Genomic DNA, 22,068 nt, shown 5'->3' with positions numbered 1-22,068 from the left:
AGGTAAATCTTCAAAAGCTCATTAATTATTCATAAGCCCATTGACCTATCAAATGGTTGACAAAACATCACGTGCAGTGGTTTTAAAACCCAAAAAAACCTCCTCCTTATTAGTATGCGGTGTTTAATGTTTTTCTCGTATGCTAATTTCCAACGTTCACAAAAGCATCATTGTTATGAACTATCTCGACACACGCTTTTCCAGGAATGTTACTGAAGCCGTTCAAAAAAACTCGCAGCACGTGTTTTATCGGGTCTAAAACCACTCGGCTGGGCTTCGTGGTTCTAAATCCCGATAAAAGACTGCTGCTCGTGTTTTAAACATTACATAATTTGTTTTAGAAACGACGCCACACTGATATCCTATAAAATAACTTTGTCTGTGTTCATTGTAACTGCTATCGTGAGACAAGGAGTAAAAAAAAATTTTCTCAAGCTCTGTAAAGTGATAATTGTTATATATGGTTCAGAGACTTTGATAACGAACAGATGCTGCATAATCTGTGTCGAAAACCTAATTGTAAAACCTAATTCACGTAGAAATGTTTGGCTGAGTACATGTAACCTTTCCTTCACTACAAAAAACGTCCAGGAAAATATATTGCGATTTCGACTGGATTCCTTTTCTGTACTTTTGGTAAGTAACTGCATACAATAACAGGACCACAATCATAAAAAAAATAATAAACTGACGCATGGTTTAACACTGATCTGCGCCATGTAAGAGATAGAGAGAGTAAAGTGCTTGCATTTACGTCCCTCTGCCTTTTTAGTTCCATCACGTATCACTGGCGACTCAGGAAACCTAACAGTAACAGAAGGGCAAGACGTGACCCTTGAATGTCATGCAACTGGTAATCCTGCTCCAATCATTACCTGGACAAGACTTTCTGATAACAGTGTATTCAATGGAACTTTGGCCAACATCAGTAGACAGGATAAAGAAGGCTACAGATGTACTGCTAATAATGGTGTTGGAAGTCCTGCTATTAAGGATGTCTTCATTACTGTACAGTGTGAGTGTTAATATTTTTGATCAAGTTATAAATGATTAACTATTATTCTTATTCTTAGTATTGTCAGCATCTTTATCGTTGTCATTGTCATTGTGCACTCACATCCATATGGCTTACCAATGATTCTTTCACTTTTTTTATTTTTTATTTTTTAGTTTTTTATATTTTATTATTAATCCAAACAAAACACTACTTACAAACAAAGTACATTACTTTTAACATTAGTTACAAATCGCTTACACTACAATACTCTTTTACTTTCACTTTTTTAACAGATGTAAGGGAAAAAAAAGAAAAGAGGCGAAAATTTCATTAAAGCAAAACAAAGAACAATGTATTACTGGTCATTGAAAAAAAAAAAAAAAGTATATAAAAAACTTGAAAATGAGCATGAAATAAGACATAAATAAACAAGTGCGAAAAGGACAATTATTAAGTGTACTCTTATTTGATCTAGCTTGAGAAGGTCTGCGACGTTTTATTAGATTAGATTTGCAAAATAAGTAGCAAAAGGCACGCACCTTAACCGTATTTAGAATTGTCATATATCTTAAGTTAAAGGTGATCAAGGAGAGGTTTCCATTTTTCAGGAGGGTCGTTGGAACCGTTTTTCTCAATTTCATAGGTTTTCTTTAGAAAACGTAGAAATTGTGGAAAGTTGGGAATTTCGTTTTTCATTTTGCAAAGCCAAATGTGATATCTGCTCATCAAACAGCAAAAATTAATTTGGAGCTTAGCATCTGAGGTGTCAGGGCTAAGGCCTAAGGCAGTGATCATGTCAAGGTTTTCGTTCTGAATTAGTGAGCAAGCACGTAGCCAGTTGAATATACTTTTCCAAAAAAGAGAAGTTAACGTGCAATTCCAGAAAATATGAAGCAAAGTTTCGGTTTCTCCTCCACAGAAAGTGCAACGATCGTTATCTCTTGCTGAAATTTTAAATAGAAAGGAGTTTGTTTCAAGACGTCGATGGAGAAGTTTAAATTGGAAAATAATAATCTTGGTGCTTTTTGTGCACGTTCTTGCCAGTTGAAAAGTTTTTTTTCCAATCAATTTCATCTTCTAGTTTACAATCGTTCTGCCATTTCGCTTGAGAACTTAGCGGCTTCTCACTCTTAAGTGCTACAAGGTTTCTATAAACTAAGTTGCTGGGTTTTTTCGTCACCAAGAATGATTTGTTGAAAGGCTTGACATCTTCTTTTTCAATATTGATTATATTTTTTTTGAATCGTTCCCTCAGGGATTTCAGTGTTGAGATGATTCCGTTAAAAGCGAGAAAGCAGGGTTTAAGTGAATATTTGGTTTGGAACTCTTTATAGGAAAGGAATGTGGTTGGGTTTTTCTTAAGGTGCTCTATCGACAAAATTCCTTCCTTGAGCCATTGTCGAATAAAAGCAGGTTTGCGACCAATTCTAATCAGAGAATTATTCCAGAGAGGTTGCTCATTGTAATGTTGCAAGGAGAGTATATTGTCGGTATGATTAACCTCAGCCCAGATCTGCAATATCTCATTGATGAATGTATCGGAAGTTTGGAAAGAGCGCTTAGTATCTGTCTTGTCCAGGTTGCCTAGGAACACCGCCTCTCCACCATATCTACTGAGTTCCAAATCGAAGAAAAGTTTCCATTTTCCTAAATTTGTTTTATCGAGATATTTTTTGATCCAAATAGTTTTCAAGGATTTATTAAACGAGAAAAGATCAATCATTTTCAGGCCGCCGTTATTGTACTCATTGATCATAATATTTCTTTTAATCTTATCTGGTTTCCCATCCCAGAGGAAAAGATAGAAAGCATTGTTTATTTTTCTAATAGCTTGGTCATTTGTTTGGAGGGGAGAAAGGATATGAACCAGCTGTGAAGCGATTAGACTTTTTAATATCGTGATTTTCCCGAGTAGGCTTAGTCTTCGGTATTGCCAGTTTCTTAGTAAATTCAGAACTTTTTCCGTTTTTTCTTGGAAATTCAAATTCGCAGTTTCTTCAGGGTCTATTGAAAGCCAAACTCCAAGTGCTTTGATTTTTATTTGCTGCCATTTAAAACCTTTCTCTGGACATAAAACCTCTGGACTTCTCGCCTTTGAACCTATCCATAACGCTTCAGTCTTTTTGCTATTGAGTTTAAGACCAGATATTTTACTAAATTTTCCAATAACATCGAGTGAACTTTCTAGTGCACTCTTGGTGCCATCGAGAATTAGAGTGGTATCATCTGCATATTGGCTTAATTTGATTTCTTTTTGGCCGACTGACACACCTTTTATATTCGGGTCTCTTCGGATTGCGCTAGCTAAAACTTCTACCGAAAGAACAAATAAATATGGGGAGAGGGGGCAGCCTTGCCTTACGCCTCTTTCTATTTTAAAGCAGTCGCTCGTCCACCCGTTGTTTATTACGCAGCTTTCAATATCATTATAGAGAGTTTTAATCCATTTCTGGATTGAAGGACCAAAGCCATAGTGTTGTAAGGTTTTTTCAATGAAAGGCCATTCTAGTGTGTCAAATGCTTTTTCAAAATCTAAAAGCAAAATCAGACCAGGAATGTTTTTGTTTGCGGTGTAATTTATGACACTGTCAATCAGTCGTATGTTTTCACCAATGAACCTTCCTTTAATAAATCCTGTTTGATCGTTATTGACAAGTTTCGGAAGAATTGACTGGATTCTGTTTGCAATTGACTTCGCAGCTATTTTGTAGTCGCAATTTAGTAAAGATAAAGGTCGCCAATTTTTAAGGGTTTTTAGGTCTGCTTCTTTCTTTGGGATAAGTTTTATAATCCCTCGTCTCTGAGTAATTGCCAGGTGACCGTTCTCGTATGCGAAGTTAAGGGCAGCGATCAGAGCATCCGAAATATCATGCCAAAAAGTTTTGTAGAACTCCACCGGTAGCCCGTCTGTTCCGGGAGTTTTGCCGTTCACCATTTGCTTCAGGGACGAAAAGCATTCTTTCTCTGTTAGCAGTCCCTCGCACGAAAATTGTTCTTCCTGCGATAGGTGTACATTACCATTATTGCACCATTATTATATAGAGGTTATCTCTCTAATTGAATAATTTAAGACAAGGGCAAGTTTAATTGTGGTATTCTCAGGTGAATTAAGGCCTGGGCCTACATTCCTTTCCCGAAAAATTGAGGGGATGGTGTAACTTCGTCAGCATTTTAAATAACTCGAACTGCCTTTAGGATCTACATGATAACAATATATTATAGAAAATGAAAGGGTTAGAGAGGTCATATCTTGTCACGTGACCTACCAAAGTTATTTTTAGCTTAAAATTCTTGAGAGCAAAATGTTAATTTCGCAACGCTAAACAACCCTTTTCGTCTATCAGCGAGGGTTACAGTTACACACTAAAAGAATACAACAACCTAAGCAAGTTTCTCGATCGACCACTCCTCCATTACTCACCCAAACAGCAAACTTGAAATCGAACTCGTCATAAACTCAAAATCCTACTTGAGAATAAAAAAAAAAAAAAACCCAGGCGTTGTTCAGCTCAGGCACGACTCAACTAAACCAGTTGACAACATCGACAACTGTTAATTTTCGCAACGCTCAACAACCCTTTTCGTCTATCACCGAGGGTTACAGCTACACACTAAAGGAATACAGCAGCATAAGCTCTTTAAACTTAAATTCAAACGAAAATACAATAGTTTGGATAACAAAAGAAAATTCGCTATCACCAATGGGAAGCTTAATTAAATATTCCTGAGAAGTAATGTGTTATGTAATAGCATATTCAGTATTCAGCAGCATATACACGTGTACGTGCATAGTGTTATGTATTAGCATATTCGGTATTGCATTAATAAACTATTCAGATTTGGACCGGCTGCGGGCAGCAACAAATGGCCTAGTGTAGTTCCTAAAGATATTACATTTCGGCGACGAGGATGGCTTCGTACATTGGCAGCGTTGGAGAGTTTTCGAAAGACAAAGAGACGTTCACTGCCTATGTGGAGCGAATGGAAATGTTTTTCACTGCGAACAACATTGTAGAGACTCCTGGTTCGGAGAATGCGACTGCGAATCGACGCATCGTGCAACAGCGAAAGGCAACTTTTCTTACTGAAGTCGCCCCGGAGGTTTATTCTGTGTTAAGCAACCTCTTATCGCCCGCGAAACCGAAGGACTCGACCTTGGAGGACATTATTCGGCGATTGAAAGATCATTATGATCCGGCCCCACTCGAAATAACCGAAAATTTTCATTTCGGCATGCGAAATCAAAACCTGGGTGAATCGATTAATAATTACATCGTGGCGCTGAAGAAGTTATCTATTCACTGCAACTATGGTGAATTCTTGAACCGTGCATTGAGGGACAGGTTTGTTTGTGGATTGAACAGTGTGAAGATCCAAAATAAGTTGCTCAACACCTCAGGTTTGACGTTCGACACGGCGTGTCAGATTGCTATTTCAATGGAGTTGGCAGACAAGAACAGTCGAGAGTTTAGTCGACCCAACTCTGGTGTTGGACCAGAAGCAACGAACTCAGTTAATAAGCTCAGTGCGAGTGAAAACAACCGACAAAGAAGAGCCAAGTGTTCGCGGTGCAATGGTTACCACTCACCTAAGTCTTGCAAATTTAAGGATGCCACATGCTGTAGATGTCAGGAAATCGGACATATTGCTGTAGTGTGTAAAAAAAGGGTTCAAGGGAAGCCAGTCAGAGGAGGAAGAATTCAGCAGCTAGACGCCGATTTCGTTGACGGAGATGCAGTGGATAATGAAGGTCCGGATGATGAATTAGGGATTTTTGGACTTTATGCTACGAGCAGCAAAGGTAGCAAAGGCTACCATGTTGAGGTGGAGATTAACGGCGAGAACATGGATATGCAGATTGACACAGCCGCCGATTATTCTATCACGAGCAGAGATACGTACGTCACGAAATTCAAGTCTATTCCACTTCAGAAGACCGACATAAAGCTGAAGACATATACAGGTGAAACGTTGCAGATATGTGGGCAGATCGCGTGCAAAGTTGTGCATGCTGGACAGGAACTCACCCTTCCAATGATTGTGGCGGAAAATGAGGGCAAACCAACCCTGCTCGGGCAAAACTGGTTTGACAAACTAAAGCTGGATTGGAATGAAGTTTTCAGTTTGGCCCGCACGATTTCGGCGAACGAAGAATTAGACTACATCCTTGAGAAGCATGCTGACCTGTTCAGGGAAGGGTATGATGGAATGAAGGGGCTGGAAGCGCATATTCGTGTACGCGAGAATGCAAGTCCAATCTATTTCAAGTCACGCCCGGTGCCATATGCTCTTAGAGAAGCTGTGGAAGCAGAGCTTAACAAGCTTGAGGAAAACGGTGTTATCGTCAAAGTCGAACAGAGTGATTGGGCTAGCCCAATAATTGTCGTGCCGAAGTCTGACGGGTCGGTCAGAATTTGTGGTGATTACAAGGTGACGATCAACCAGGTGGTCGATGATGAACAATATCCTCTCCCAACAGTACAAGATCTATACTCCACACTGGCTGGATCCAAGGTGTTTACTAAACTCGACCTGACGCATGCGTATGCGCAAATGAGTGTTGATGAAGCCAGCCGGAAGTACCTGAGCATTAACACCCATAAGGGATTGTACGCGTATACAAAGCTGCCATATGGTGTCAAATCTGCACCGAAGATTTTCCAAGCAACGATGGACAAAATCTTGGCAGGAGTTGAGAAGTGCGTATGTAATCAAGATGATATTCTTATCGGAGGTGTCGATACGAAAGAAAATCTGGAGATCACGGCGGAAGTGTTGGACAGACTACACAAGTACAACGTGCGACTAAACCTGAAGAAGTACATTTTCCAGGCGAAGCAAGTTGTGTACCTTGGTCTGCGAGTGGATGGTGACGGGTTGCATCCAGTACAGGAGAAGATTTCAGCCATAAAGAATGCTCCAGTGCCGAAGGATGTGAGTGAATTGCGGTCGTTTCTGGGCATGGTGCAGTACTACTCGCGTTTCCTGTCAGGGTTGGCCACAACTCTTGCGCCATTGCATCGGTTATTGAAAAAAGATGTCCCGCGGAATTGGACTAGTGTAGAACAGAGAGCTTATGAAACGTCCAAGTCAAGCTTGAGCAGTGATGCCCTACTCGTTCATTATGATGCCAAAAGAGAACTTCGACTTGCGTGTGACGCTTCATCGTACGGACTTGGTGCGGTGATTAGTCATGTCATGGATGATGGGTACGAGCGGCCAATCGCATTTGCATCAAGGACATTGAGTGCCAGTGAGAAGAATTACGCCCAAATTGAAAAGGAAGCCTTGTCTTTGGTGTTTGGGGTGAAACATTTTCACCAGTTCTTGTACGGGCGTAAATTTACGCTTGTGACCGACCACAAACCTCTGCAAGCAATTTTGGGTCCAAAGTCTGCTGTTCCTACTCTTGCCGCGGCACGCATGCAGAGATAGGCACTTCTGCTATCAGCGTATGACTACGACCTAGAGTATCGTAAGTCAGTAGAACATTTGAACGCTGACGCTTTATCAAGATTGCCTCATCAGGATTCAAGTTTGGGCATGGAGGGTGAGATTTACAGAATAGGAGCGGTTCGTGAGGAGTTTCCGGTTATGGCAGCGGATATTGCACAGGAAACCCTTAAGGATCCAATGTTGAGCAAGGTGCATCAGAATACTTTGTATGGATGACCAGATACCTGTAATGATGTGGAACTGAAACCGTTCCACAGCAGAAGAAATGAACTGTCGTGCGAGCAAGGCTGTGTGCTCTGGGGAATCCGCGTGGTAGTTCCTGTGAGCCTTAGAAGTCAATTGCTGGGTGAATTGCACTGGGAGCACCCGGGTGTGTGCAGTATGAAGGCCGTCGCTTGCAGTTTCATGTGGTGGCCTGAGTTAGATGGAGAAATCGAACGCGTGGTCAAGAGTTGTTCAGTGTGTCAGAATGTGAGGAGTTTACCACCAAAGATGCCCTTGCATCTCTGGAAGTGGCCAACAAGACCCTTTCAGAGGGTTCATGTTGATTTCTGCCAGAAAGGAAAGGATTATTTCCTCGTGCTAATTGACAGTCATTCGAAATGGATAGATGTGAAGCAAATGACCTCCACAACTACCGAGCGCACCATTGATGAATTGAGGCTCATATTTGCTGAACATGGTCTTCCAGAACAGTTGGTGTCAGATAATGGCCCGCAGTTTACTTCTGCTGAGTTTGCCCTGTTCATAAGACAGAGGGAAGAAGTGGTGAAGGAAGCGTTAGTGAAACAGGTGCTACAAGGAACCGGACACATGTCAATGAAGCACAGACTTGCCAATTTCTTGATCAAGTACCGTTCCACACCCCATAGTGTTACTGGGCGGACCCCAGCTGAGCTAATGGTTAAGAGGCAGCTGCGAACCAGGCTGACCTTGTTGAAACCAAATCTGGCAGAAGTTGCTGAGAGTAAGCAGTTGAAGCAGAAGTTTCACCATGACAGATCGCAAGTTGAGAGGACATTTAAGGTGAATGAGCCCGTCCGAGTCCGTAATCCTGTCTGTGGATTTAAGTCAGGTTCTGTGAAGTGGAGTTCAGGCATCATTTTGGAGGTGTGTGGAAGTTGTTGGTATCTCGTTCAAGTGGGCAATTTGACAAGACATGTTCACGCAGATCACCTCATTACGGCATCTGGTGATGAGACGTCAACTGATCCAGGCGACTCCTTGGAACCAGAACATCATTTGCGAGTTTCACAAAACGTGTTTGAACCTGAACTTTGCACACACGATGTACAAGACGACAGACCAGAGCCAGAAACGGAGAACACGGAAGTAACAGGCGGTTTACCCACACAGGAACAGGAGAACACGGAACCAACAGGAGGTTCACCCGTTCCTACAGAAGGACTCACTCTAAGACGCTCGACTAGAATAAGAAAACCAGTTGAAAAGTTGAACTTGTGAGGAAAACTGAGTTTCAAGAAGAAAACTTTAATGAGGACTTGGAACAAACTTTTTTTTTTCGGTTTATTTTCTTCTTTTTTTTTTGGCGGGAAAGTAGTGTTATGTATTACCTTTGTTGTCATTTCTTTTTTGGCGGGAAAGCAGTGTTATGTATTAGCATATTCAGTATTCAGCAGCATATACACGTGTACGTGCGTATTGTCATGTATTAGCATATTCGGTATTGCATTAATAAACTATTCAGATTTGGACCGGCTGCGGGCAGCCACAAATGGCGTAGTGTAGTTCCTAAAGATAATACATAATGTCAGTGTCCATACATTAAAGTTCGAATTAGCAACCGTCAAATCACGTTCACTTTCACAATAACAACACAAAATGGGAACACTTTTTATTACTTCCTGGAGGCTACCACAAGTTTTATACTGTAAAGAGTATTGCGTATATTATGTCCACGCTTGGCAACTTTGAGATTAGATTATATATACTCAAATTATAGGCACGAAAACAACAACGATTTTTATGGGAGATTGGACACTAGTACAAAACATTGTTTATTTTCACGGCTAACAAAAAAATCAATAATTTCCAAGATCAGAATTTTATTTTTGCCCTTCTTACCTGCGTGGTACCAGTAAAGGTAAATCACTATCAGTGTAAACTGTTCCCATTTTTGGTGGAAAGTTTTCCAGCATTTTCTGGCCGTAAGGAGTCACGTGACCTAATTTGCATATGTCGAACATACCAAAATGACAAGATTTCCAAACCTAAAGGTCTGTTTAAGTCTTACGATACTAGGACGAAAGCCTTTTTAGAAAATAGACCACCCCTGACTTTTTGATGGACAGAAGTGCCATATCCATGCCTTAATTTACTTGAGTTGTGTATATGTACACCAGTGGTGGGCGCCAGGTAAATTAAAGCACTGTTTTGTTGTGTGCGGTCTACAGCCATTGTGATAAGACATGACATACGACAAAAGTTTAATTTGTTTATTGAAAACAAAATGAAATTATTACTACATCCAAGATAATCTTTCCTAAAATAAATTTAAGTGCTAACTTGCTAGATAATTATACAGGGGTCATGGTCATGGCAAACTCAATAAACATTACTGAATTGTGTAGTCTATCGGCTATAGACTTCATCAGTAAAAGGTTAAGGCCAGTTATTCCTGACCAGTTGTGGTAGTCTATGCAAACGGAAATTATCACGTATTCATGATCACATTCATTTTGTTCCTTAAATCCTTTTACAGATCCTCCAAGCATCACTGGCATTTCTGGTAACATGACAGTGAATGACACAGGTACAGTGACACTCAACTGTACGGCTGATGGTTTTCCAGAACCCAACATTACCTGGAAAAGACTTTCTGATAACAGCGTTGTCATCGTGCCTTTGAACATCACTGGTAAACAGGATGAAGGGGGCTACAGATGTACTGCTGACAATGGCGTTGGAAACCCAGCCACAGGGAATATTTTCATTACTATCAGAAGTAAGTCCGAACCATCCTTTCATTAAATGTAGTGCTAATGGCCCCTTTCAAGCTTTAAACCTAGACTGTAGACTGAGACATAAACTATAATGTGTACATGCTCTGTATATCGGTAGGACGTGTTCACGTAATAGCTAAGAAATGGTAAATGTGCAGCGTGCAATTTTCGAGTTATGGATGCACGCGGTTGGCTGCTAAGCATAAAAAAGTAAGATTTACGCCGAGAGCAACTCCAGCTTCTTGAGTGCTTAGCAAACCTCCCAAGTGCTTCCATAACTTGATTATTGCACAGCTGTGACGTTTGCCATTTCAGAGGCGTAGCTAGCGTTTACCCCATTAAGCACGGGCTTAAAGAATTGTCGTAATTAGTGTTTTTTTCAACAATGATTTAGAAAAACATATACAGGCAAAAACTAACGAAAGAAAAGTCCTACGTTTCGGCGACATCTTGGCGCCATTGTCAAGGGAAACTAAAATTAAATATGCGATTTCAAGAGTAAAATAGAGTTCAGAGCCACTAATTTGCATGAGTTAGAAGGAGACCTTAGCGCAAATTGAGTCTGATTGCACATTTAAACACGGTCGTAATTGTTTAATGAGTAACATCTCATTAATGAGACAATCAAACTTTTTCTGGCATTTTTTCAACACACTAAAACAATTGCGAAGGTCGTCTGGAATCCTGCCTGCGTGTCTTTTGTCATAGTGTTTGCGCACTGACGAGGTCTTGCTTCTATGTCCATCAACGCGTGCGAACAGTTGGCCACGGGTGTATCCGACATAACCAGTATCGCAATGGTCACACTTGAAGTTATACACAACGCATTGTTGATCAATGAGCTGAGGCTTAGGTTCACTTGTCGGGAACTCCTGGGCAATCTTGCGGTTCGTAAACACTGGTTGGACAATAGTCTGGAGCTTCACACTGAGATCTTTTAACTGTGTCTTCACGATATTAGCAGACTCCTGGTCTTTAAAGGGTATGACGACCCGAGTAGTGTTTTCTGTCGTAGATTTAGACAGCAATGTTGACTGGGCCAGGCGATATGCACGGTCGAGCATAGTTGTCAATAGGCCGCGCTTGTACCTATTATCGACGTGACTGTGGTAATGGAGAAGCAGACCACTGTTTATTGGCTTCACGAACACTTAAGTTTCAATACGGGATGCCCGGTTTAGGAGTTGAATACCGAGGAAGGGGAGCATTCCATCATTTTCGACCTCCATAGTGAACTTGATGGCGGGGTGGGCGTGGTTGAGGGTGTTGAGAAAGTCCCTAGCTGTGGACAAATTGGGCATCACGGTGAGTGTGTCATCAACGTATCGACGTTAATAAGGTGGCAGCTTACCCTCAACATCTAATTTCTCTTTAATAGACGACATGAATACGTTGGCTAGCAAGGGCCCAAGGGGGGACCCCATCGCTACACCGTCGATCTGTTCATACAGGGAACCATTAAATTGGAAAAGCTGGCCCTTGGTGGCCACACCTAAAAGATCAATCAGGTCCTGTTGCGAAATGTTCAAATTGTACTCGGAATTAAACCAGTTTTTTACAGTCTTTCTAAAATCTTTCTAAAATGCCTTTGTCTGTGTTCAGTGTAACTACTACAGACAAGGGGGAATTTGTCAGCAAGAATTTTTGTGTAGCAATGAAACTGACAAACAATCAGACAAAATAACACACTTTTGAATGAAAATTGCGCAAGAGGCTGTTTGGAAGCGTGAAAACGCTTCGAAGATTGTTTCCCTCCTTAGTTAGCAATACACACCTGCGTTGAGCAAAATTCCTTTTAAAAGTGAATGAATGTAAATTCCTCTGGACCTCAGTCCAGTGGATTGCAAAGAACAGAGTTAGATGGAGAGCCCACGGTTGACGCCCTATCCTCCTCCAAGGAGGAAAAAACAAAAAAATTCTCTCAAGATTCTGTAAATTGATAATTGTTATATATGGTTCAGAGACTTTGATAACGAACAGATGCTGCCTAATCTGTGTCGAAAACCTAATTATTATATACATACTGATATTTACTCACTAAAAAGGCGCGAAATAAATTTTCATTCGCAAGCTAGTTTAAGTACCTAAAAGCCAATCAAATGTCGCGTATTGCATTTTTTGCGTGTGGAGAAAACAATACGTCCAATGAGGAGCCGCGTATCATGTTTTTTCACGCGTGAGCCATATCAAAGCGATTCTCATTCAAGCCTGAACTGGCAGCTTTTGACTTTTCAAACCGTTCGCAAAATTGTACAAATTCGCTCTCCAGACTGTTTTCAAAATCGAATTTCCTTGAAAAAATGAGTGAGAAAAGATTTGTCGCTTATGAAACTTCAGTTGTTGATTATGTTGAAAGCATGGAGAGCAGAAACACGAATCAGAAAATAAAGCGAGATGTACAACTGTTTGAAGATTTTTTGAGAAAAGAGACTGAGAACGATTTACGAAAAGTGCACGCCATTGCGCCAGCAGAATTGAACAAGTATCTTTCGGAATTTATTCGTTGTGTAAGACGTAAAGACGGAAAAGATTATGAGCCCTCAACCTTAAGGTGTCTCATCTCATTATCAATTCTTGAGCAGCATTTGAAGAAAATGACTCCCCCGTGAGTATCAGCAACGATAAACAATTTGAATTGGCAAGGAAAAATCTACAGTCAAAACAAAAAGAGTTGAAGAAAGCAAGCCTTGGAAACAAGTCTAAAGCTGCTGTGGCGCTGACCGACGAGGAAATCGGCCTACTATACGAAAATAATATGCTTGGCGTTTCTTCTGCTGTATCACTGTTATGATACTGTTTGGCTTAACAACACCATTCATTTTGGAATGTGAGGTTGCCAAGAGCACAGATTTTTGTGCTGGGGTGATGTCAAACTTTCTGAGGATGCAAACGGTGACGGCTATTTAATGTACACTGAGAGACAAACAAAAACGAGGTCAGGTGTTGACGCCTCCAACGTCCGAAAGGTTTCGCGACTGGCACCGAACGAGATCCCGTAGCCGTGTAAAAAAATTACCGCGCGTCCAACTAGCGACCGAAAAATAAGAACTGGAAGAGAATTGAGGATTCCGACTCAGATTAAACTTTCCAACCTATATTTTAATAGTCTGTGCTTCCTGTAATGTTGCATTTCTAACGGAAAGGCTGTTTACGTTGTTTACATCTTTTATGAGCTGTTGACTTGAATCTGTGTAACGACAAAGTTTTATTAAACAATAATTCAAATCTCAGTATGCATATAATAAACACAATACACCATGGAAAGTATGTCCGTATGGTATTTACGCACTCGTTTGTCAATTTGTATCAGAAATCTCATTCGTTCGATTTCTGATACTTCGCCAACTCGTGCGAAAAATACCATACGGACACACTTTCCATGAAGCATTCCATATTTCTAAAACTTAACTCACATAGCCGTTTTTGGCTGAGTACATGTAACCTTTCCTTCACTACATAAAACGTCCAGGAAAATATATTGCGATTTCGACTGGATTTCTTTTCTGCACTTTTACTGCTTACAGTAACAAGACCACAATCATGAAAAATAATAAACTGAGCAAATAAACTGACGCATGGTTTAACAATGATCTGCGACATGCAAGAGAGAGAGAGAGAGAGAGAGAGAGAGAGAGAGAGAGAGAGAGAGAGAGAGAGAGAGAGAGAGAGAGAGAGAGAGAGAGAGAGAGAGAGAGAGAGAGAGAGAGAGAGAGAGAGAGAGAGAGAGAGAGTAAAGTGCTTGCATTTACGTCCCTCTGCCTTTTTAGTTCCATTACGCATCACTGACTACTCAGGAAACCTAACAGTAACAGAGGGGCAGGACGTGACCCTTGAATGTCATGCAACTGGTTATCCTGATCCAAAGATCACCTGGACAAGACTTTCTGATAACAGTGTGTTCAATGGAACATTGGCCAACATCAGTAGACAGGATAAAGGAGGCTACAGATGTACTGCTAATAATGGTGTTGGAAGTCCTGCTACCAAGGATATCTTCATCACTGTTCAGTGTGAGTGTTAATAATTTTGATCAAGTTATACTTGATAAACTATTATTCTTATTCTTACTATTGTTAGCATCGTTATCTATGACATTGTCATTGTACACCCACATCCATATGGCTTACCAATAATTCTTTCACTTGTAGCAAAATCATATAGAGGTTATCTCTCTAACTGAATAAATTAAGTCAAGGGCAAGTTTTGGTATTGTGTATATGTACACCAGTGGTGGGCGCCGACTGAATTTAAGCACAAACAAAAAACAACAACATCTTTATTTAAAATACTTATATGTTTTACAGGAATACACAGCCCGCATATAGCAGAGCTAATCGAGGCGGGCTCTGTAACTAAATAATCATTACAAACATGAATAAATTAGTAAATATAAATATAAATAAGTAGATACACTGTAAGTATAAGCATTCGTTCTTTTAAGCAATAAGATAAGAGAAAATTAAATAAGTAGAATATACATAATAATACATACACATATATACGCATATATAACAAGAGGGGAAAACAAGAACAAGAAGAAAAGCGAATATAAAGTTTAATTAACAATAGTTAGTGATTGTAAAGATTACTGACGAGACATCAACATAATCATCCTCATCATCAAACACCGCAAGTAGAAATTGATGAATTTTGTACTTAAAAAGTCTCTTCCTAAGCTTACGCAGATCAAACTTCAATCAATTCCACACTTTAGCTCTAAGGGCCGAAAAAGAATTGAGCCGAACACTTAATCTTGATTTATTAACATAGAAATTACCAGTATCAGAAAATCTAGTGAAATAATTGTTCGTGTGGGCATCACTTGAGTAGGTCAAGAGGCGAAAAATATTCCGAGGAGGAGAATTAGTAGAAATGTCATGCATAAGAGAACAAACCGTTTTAAAACAACGCATATTGAGAGGTAAGATGTTAAAAGGGATAAAGAAGGGATAACGTGATATCTATTACTAGTAAAGAACATTAAGCGAAGGACACGTTTCTGTAGGATAAGTATCTTTCTCAAACCAATCTGTGCAACTTGGTTCCAAGTGACAATGCCGTAGGATGTAAATGGAAAAAATTAAAGAACGATAAATTTGAATAAAAGTATTTAAAGGGACGTAGTGTCTTTATCGTGTAATTATTCCAACAATTCTACTGATTTTAGAGGCAATATAGTCAATACGAAATTCCAGGTTAAGTTTTCATCGCTAAGCAGGCATAAGCACCCCCCAAGGAACTTAACGTAATTTTTACATTCAAGAAGAGATCAAGAAGGGCAGAGGGCCTAAGGCAGACCCATGGGGGACTCCCGTTTGTACATTCCTTTTAGATGATATATGATTGTCAATTTCGGTGGTTTGGACTCGGCCTTTTAAGTACGAAGAAAACCAATCATTTAACGGATCCCTTACTCCATAATGAAACAGCTTAATCAAGAGAATTGAATGATCCACATCATTAAAGGCTTTCTTTTAGGTCGAGAAAAATTCCACAAGTGAACATCCTGTTGTCCATATTGCTTTGAATTGAGTTAACAATATCAATAATTCCATGTTGAGTTGATATCTTCTCAAGAAAACCATACTGACCATTTTACAGGCAGGTCCATTTTGTTCAACATAAGGTTTTAGTCTGTTCTACATAATCTTATCAAAGAGTCGATTAAAAAGGGAAAGAAGAGAGATAGGACGGTAGTTACTAGGGTCAGTTTCGTCACCACCCTTAAAAAGCGCGGATGATTTTCGGATGTTTTAATTTATGGCCTGTTTACATGGAGAGAGAGTTACCCTCCTCTATTGTTTTTCTCGGTTTCGTTTACATTCGAGGTAGGGTTACCCTAGGAGGAGGGTAACCCTCTCTGCTTGCTAGGGTTACTCTTCTAGGAGGGTCAACTTTTTGTTTGTTTAAGCCATGTAAATGCTCAAGGTAGGGTTACCCTCCTAGAAGGGTCGAATTTAGGGCGATCGGATTACTGTTACATTCTCGTCGACTATAAACATGGCTTCGCACAGTTATAAGCCTGGAGAATTATTTTGGAGAACTATGCTGACAGAGCGGCGAATCCAAACCGGAACGAGGGCAACAGCTTGGCGGCTGGAATAAAACATTCTCCTGATGATATGATTGTCCAATTAATAAACGAAATTCTTAACCAAAACGAAGGCGCGAGAGACGGAGCCGTACTTGATCAGCCACGCAGGAAATCGAATCGAAAGGCTTTGTTGGCAGACATAGCCCTAGGGATAACCCTTCACATGTAAAGGAGGGCTATGTTATGACCCTTCTACAAGGGTAACCCTTCTAGGAGGGCTACCCTCCTTCCATGTAAACGGACCCTTAGATGAATACAGTTTAGTTATAACGGAGATGTTTATTATTTGTGCCAGTGGAAGAGAAAGTACGCCTCTTGAAGATTTCAGCACTCGAATAGGGCAGGAATAAAAGCCATTTGTTTTGGTAGAAGGAAGAAGTAAAATTTCGGGTTCGATTTCCAGGAAAGTAACAGGTTCCAAGAAAAATGAGCTAGATGAATTAATAGTTGTTAGATAGTCGCTGAAGTGGTGATTACCAGCAGGCACTGATGCCGCAAGGTTTTGACTCACCGATGAGAAAAATCGTTAAGTATATTTGGAGGCTCATCAAAGTTATGTGTTAACTCATTAAAATCTGACCTTTTAAGCGCAAAGATAGGTTTACACCTTTTTTTGTTTCGGCGTAGAAGTTAATTAATTTGATACAAACTTCATTAAGATTACTGAATTGTGTAGTCTATCGATTATAGACTTCATTGTAATATTAACACCTTAAAAGGTTAAGGCTAGTTATTCCTGACCAGTCATATTAGTCCATGCAAACGAAAATGTCATCTATGAAAAGAAATAGTTTTTAGTCTTCTCAAGACTGTCTTTTTTTTTCTTTTTTCAAGAGTTATCACTTTTTCATGATCACATTCATTTTGTTCCTTTAATCCTCTTACAGATCCTCCAAGCATCAATGGCATTTCTGGTAACATAACAGTGAGTGACACAGATACAGTTACACTCCAGTGTACAGCTGATGGATTTCCAGCACCAAATATTACCTGGACAAGACTTTCTGATAATAGTGTCATTCCTGGAACTTTCAACATCGCTGGTAAACAAGATGAAGGAGGCTACAGATGTGCTGCTGTTAATGGGATTGGGAACCCAGCCACAGGAGATATTTTTATTACTGTTGAAAGTAAGTCCGTACCATCCTTTCATTAAACTAGCTATGAGAGATTTAGTGCTTATGGCCTCTCTCAAGCTTTAAACCTAGATTGTAGACTGTAGACTAGACTGTAGACTTAAACTGTAATGTGTACATGCACTGTATATCGGTAGGACTTGCAGCGTGCAGCTATCGAGTTATGGATGCACGCGGGAGGTTACTAAGCACGAAAGAAGAGTGAGAGTTACGCCGAGAGAAACTCCAGCTTCTTGAGGGCTTAGCAAACTCCCAAGTGCATCCATAACTTGATGGTTGCACATCTGTGGCGTATACCATTCCTTTTATAACATCTGTTAATCTGGAGGTTTTCTTAATTAAGCTTATATGCTGGCAAAATCTGGCACAAAATTGGCTTTGTTTTTCCAATCGGTGGCTTAATTCTCCTTACAGAGTACATCATTTCTCATCTCAAAAATCTCAGTGCCAAACCTTTTCAAAAGAGTGTGGTAGGCGACACTGATGGGGAATGAAAAAAAAAAAATGGACAAAGCACGCCCATTAGGGTACTATCTGCAGTCCTTTCCCAGGAATATAGTTAAACAGCTTCTGGTCCCTTATAGTTTCCCTAGTTGAAGGGACAGTCCCATATGGCCTTTGATTGATTGATCGAGATTTTTATTTGGTCACAGGAAGTATTCACACTTCTAAACATTGCACACAAGAGGACAAATAACAGGTTGAAGGGGTACGTCAGTGTGGCTAGATTTTTGGTGAAAATGTGTAGCTAATACACAGGGTCTTTTTGGAGGTACTGGTGAGTAGTCCCTCCCACAGTTACCCTTCCTTTGGGATGCCAAGGCAATTGTCAAAGTTTTGACGAGGCTTGCTCCACAAGGAGTCACCAATCATAAACTGAAGGAAGTTTCCCATTCTTGTAATCTTTTATTCCTTTTTAAACTGTTACTAGCTGGTCAATGTTTTAGTGAGTGGCAGAAATCAAGCGTATTAATATGAAGAAAACCTTTGATGAAGTTCCTTCCGATCATCATTTGTTGGGTTCAACATACTCAATTCAAACAATTCAGTTATATGCATTGACAAACAGATTAAAAGGAAGTTGCTTTAAACATTAACATGGATTGAAACTAGCTAAAAAAAAGTTCAATTCCGTACCCACATCTTCTCAGTCTTCGGGGAGAACATCAGGTAAAATAATTGTAATGACGTTACGTTACATTGAAAAAAGGCTTTGTCCAAATTGTCCAAGATATGTGTTTTCAAGATCAATTTATTGTTATACAGGTGTAGATATCACTAATAAATTATTTCGTGGACCGCATTCAGAAAAGAAAATCAATGAGTTTACATTTCTTGAAGTTTTGTTGTTTAATTTAACTCTCTAAGTTGAAATTAATTCAGGAAACACTTTCGTAGAAGTCAGGAGTGCAAAGATATATTTTTGTAAAGCTTTGGTCTACATGACGGCAAAACGTAGGTTTGCAAAGCCACATAAAAATGGTGAGTGAACTTGCATAGGACCAGCTTCATTGACAAATCTGATTGGAGAACGTGAAAATTTTTACCAGATGTTTCTCCGAGGACAAACACGTCGTTGCGAGATTAACCTAAGGCTGGTATGAACACAGTTTGACTCAAACCTTTTTTGTTGCAGAGTATCGCCCTAAAAACACAAACCTGGAAGCTAATCTGAATAACAACACTGTCGTTATGACTACAAGCTTCAACCTCACCTGCAGTGCAGATGCCAACCCACCTGCAAAGTATCGATTGTACAGTGAGCAGAACAGTTTGATCAGTACCAACAGCGACCAACCTTCTTTGTCCTATACAACCTCAGTTAATCAAAGAATTAAACAGGTGACCTACAGCTGCACTCCATTCAATGATTATGGTGACGGACCTACGGAAACAGTCACCGTGACAGTGCACTGTAAGTACGCAGTAATTGATCATGCAGGCCCTCAATTCTTGTCATGTTACCGTCCCACGACGTACATATTAAAATTCAACAAAATGTACAGCTTATATGTCAAACTAACTTTCTCTGTGATGTGGTGAATAAACCAGGAAAGGTTGTGTATACATGCACCATTTGTACATGTACTATTACGACAATTGTCTCGCTATAGTATATTAACTATTGTGCATTCGACTGACTGAAATTTGATCTTGTGTGGCACACAGATTTACTTTACAATAAATGCCAGTCATGCATTTCAGGAATGCTGAAACGTCTTCCTGCAGGTATCAGATTGTGTAAAAAGTACGAACACAACCAGCTCAACTAACAATGACATTGGAAAATGAGTTCTTAACAATTAGATGACTACTAGGTATAAGAATGATCATTAGGACCTACATTAGCCTGCAGAGCAGGCGTATTTGGGGATACGATAAAGGATAGGAATACTCTATGCCGCCATCTTGGATGATAAAGCTGAAAGAGGGTTGGGGCGAGGCCAAAAAGGATTCCGAGGGAGAGGACGACGGGTTAAAAAAGAGGAGGCATGTTCTATAGCATCTGACAGTGATCTTTGAAGGCGATTCATTATCCATAACATGACTGAAGAACAAGCTAATTAAAGAGGAATTTCTAGCTGAAGAGTGAAGCATATTCAAAACAAACTTGTTTTCCCGTTTTGTGATATGGTACTGTATTTCAGCACATTGCGGACATCAGAAAAGTGTTAACGATACTAAACGGCCGAGTATCAGCTTTCAGTAGCTTTGTACATGTCGCATTTTAAGCACAATAAAATACCGTTAAAATAACATATGGCTTAGTTCCCACCGAAGGGTGGCCGCTCAATACAGGTAAAAATAACAAAGAAAGACAAACATAGGACTGCTACAGGGTGGCCGCGGCCGCTTAATGGTGGAGGCCGCCTAATACAGGTAACAAATACAGCGTTTGTATGAGCGAGATAATCGGGATGACTTAATAAAGAGTATACTTATTATTACCCCCACTCTAATACTCCTTCACCACGCACCCCCGCCTCCCCTACCAATATGTTGTTATGTCAAAATTAAAGAGTAGATGCACAAAAATAGGAACTTAAAAAACTTCATAGAGGTGTCAGGAGTCATTTAATATTGTTGCACGGCTTAAATTCGTTGTCAGTCTAGATATTATTCAAGGATTTTTTTCGCTCAATGGTGGTCATTTTAGACCAAGGATATTTAACAATTATTCCATGAGCGCGCGTTGGATATGAGATGGTAAATAGCCAACGAGGCGCGAAGCGCCGAGTTGGCTATAACCAATCTCATATCCAACAAGCGCGAATGGAATAATTGTTTTATTAAATTCTTCGCGTTTGGGTATTGCTGTTGAAGTTTACTGAATTTTATTTTAAGTGAAAAATTTCTTTCAAATTAAAACGACCGGATGTTGAGGCAACTTCCGACCAATGCGCGCGAAACTTAATGATCACATGACACGCGCAGCTCTTTGCAAACGGAGTTGAATGAAAAATCGAAAGCGAAGAAGATCGAACACAGTCGGACATCTCAAATTCAAGAAACGTTTAAATGTACGAGTTACCACCTTTCTGAGACGAGCATTCAAATGCTTTTGAAGTTCCAGCTCATCGAGAAGGGTAATAGTCGTGCACATTTGAGCAAATATTTTGCTGTGTGGTGCCGAGCGAAGAAAGGGATCAAAGGATGGCTTTTTTTTTTACGCTGAACTGAATTCCTCGCAGACGTTTTAAAACACTTAGGGTAAGCCGAGTCCAAGTGTACGAGGTACAACCTCATTGAGACAAGCATTCAGTGCAAGTTTTTAAACTTCAAGCTTATCGAGAAGCGTAAAGAGAAGCTGTGCACGTTTATGCAAATGTTTTGCTGAGTAGTGCCGAGCGACGGAAACGAACATTATGGCCGCCACTCGTACGGATTTCATAGGTGAACTTTTGTAACTGGAGTCCTTGTAAATGCGTAGAAACATAAAGGCAGGCATTAAGCTCTTCTTGAGAAATTTCCTCGATTGGTTTTAACCTCTCACCGCCAGGATTTGCAAGCCATCCTGAAATTTTTGAAGGTAACCGGTTGTTATTGCTGTTGTTGTTAAGTTTATGTGATCTAAATCGTAAAATTGTGCAATTTTTCTGATTTTAAAGGAAACTTCAGAGATACGTACCATTAAATAGTGTCATACCAAACTTTGTGGCTTTTATTGTTGTTATATTGAGATGGCATTGTTTGGTATTTCTTCCTTTTCTTCTTCTACATTTTTCCGAAGAAACTTTCGTTTCCCGCCGAAAAAAAAGTTAGCTTAGCGACACTTGGGGCAATCGTTTTCCATATAAGGTCAAACTACGGTATATGAGCTGATAACCGGGATTTAGTGAACCAATCAGAACGCTAGAAATGCAATATCCGAGGCTGAGAATTTAATAAAGAACAATTATTCACGGAAGTGGAGGTGAATAG

The 22,068-nt window shown here is 39.9% G+C and overlaps 2 protein-coding genes and 1 pseudogene across 3 annotated transcripts in view; 1 reads left to right on the top strand and 2 right to left on the bottom strand.

The window, feature by feature from the left end:
• The window catches only part of LOC146454102 (uncharacterized), a 392,508-nt gene that overhangs the window by 303,553 nt on the left and 66,887 nt on the right, over positions 1-22,068 (bottom strand). The window lies entirely within an intron of this gene.
• Positions 1-22,068, top strand: part of LOC146454106 (uncharacterized) — a 64,952-nt gene that overhangs the window by 32,939 nt on the left and 9,945 nt on the right. Inside the window, exons 4-8 of the mRNA XM_085095892.1 lie at positions 773-1,015; positions 10,176-10,418; positions 14,184-14,426; positions 17,398-17,640; positions 19,283-19,561. Of these exons, the coding sequence (XP_084952018.1) occupies positions 773-1,015; positions 10,176-10,418; positions 14,184-14,426; positions 17,398-17,640; positions 19,283-19,561 (1,251 nt within the window). The remainder of the gene's footprint in view (positions 1-772; positions 1,016-10,175; positions 10,419-14,183; positions 14,427-17,397; positions 17,641-19,282; positions 19,562-22,068) is intronic.
• On the bottom strand, positions 10,857-11,887 carry LOC146454107 (uncharacterized; annotated as a pseudogene).

The sequence above is a fragment of the Pavona decussata genome, unplaced genomic scaffold (assembly GCF_977016875.1).
Source record: "Pavona decussata unplaced genomic scaffold, jaPavDecu1.1 SCAFFOLD_315, whole genome shotgun sequence".
Lineage (NCBI taxonomy): Eukaryota > Metazoa > Cnidaria > Anthozoa > Scleractinia > Agariciidae > Pavona > Pavona decussata.
Note: the sequence above shows the minus strand (reverse complement) of the source record. Positions and strands in the feature narration are given on the sequence as shown.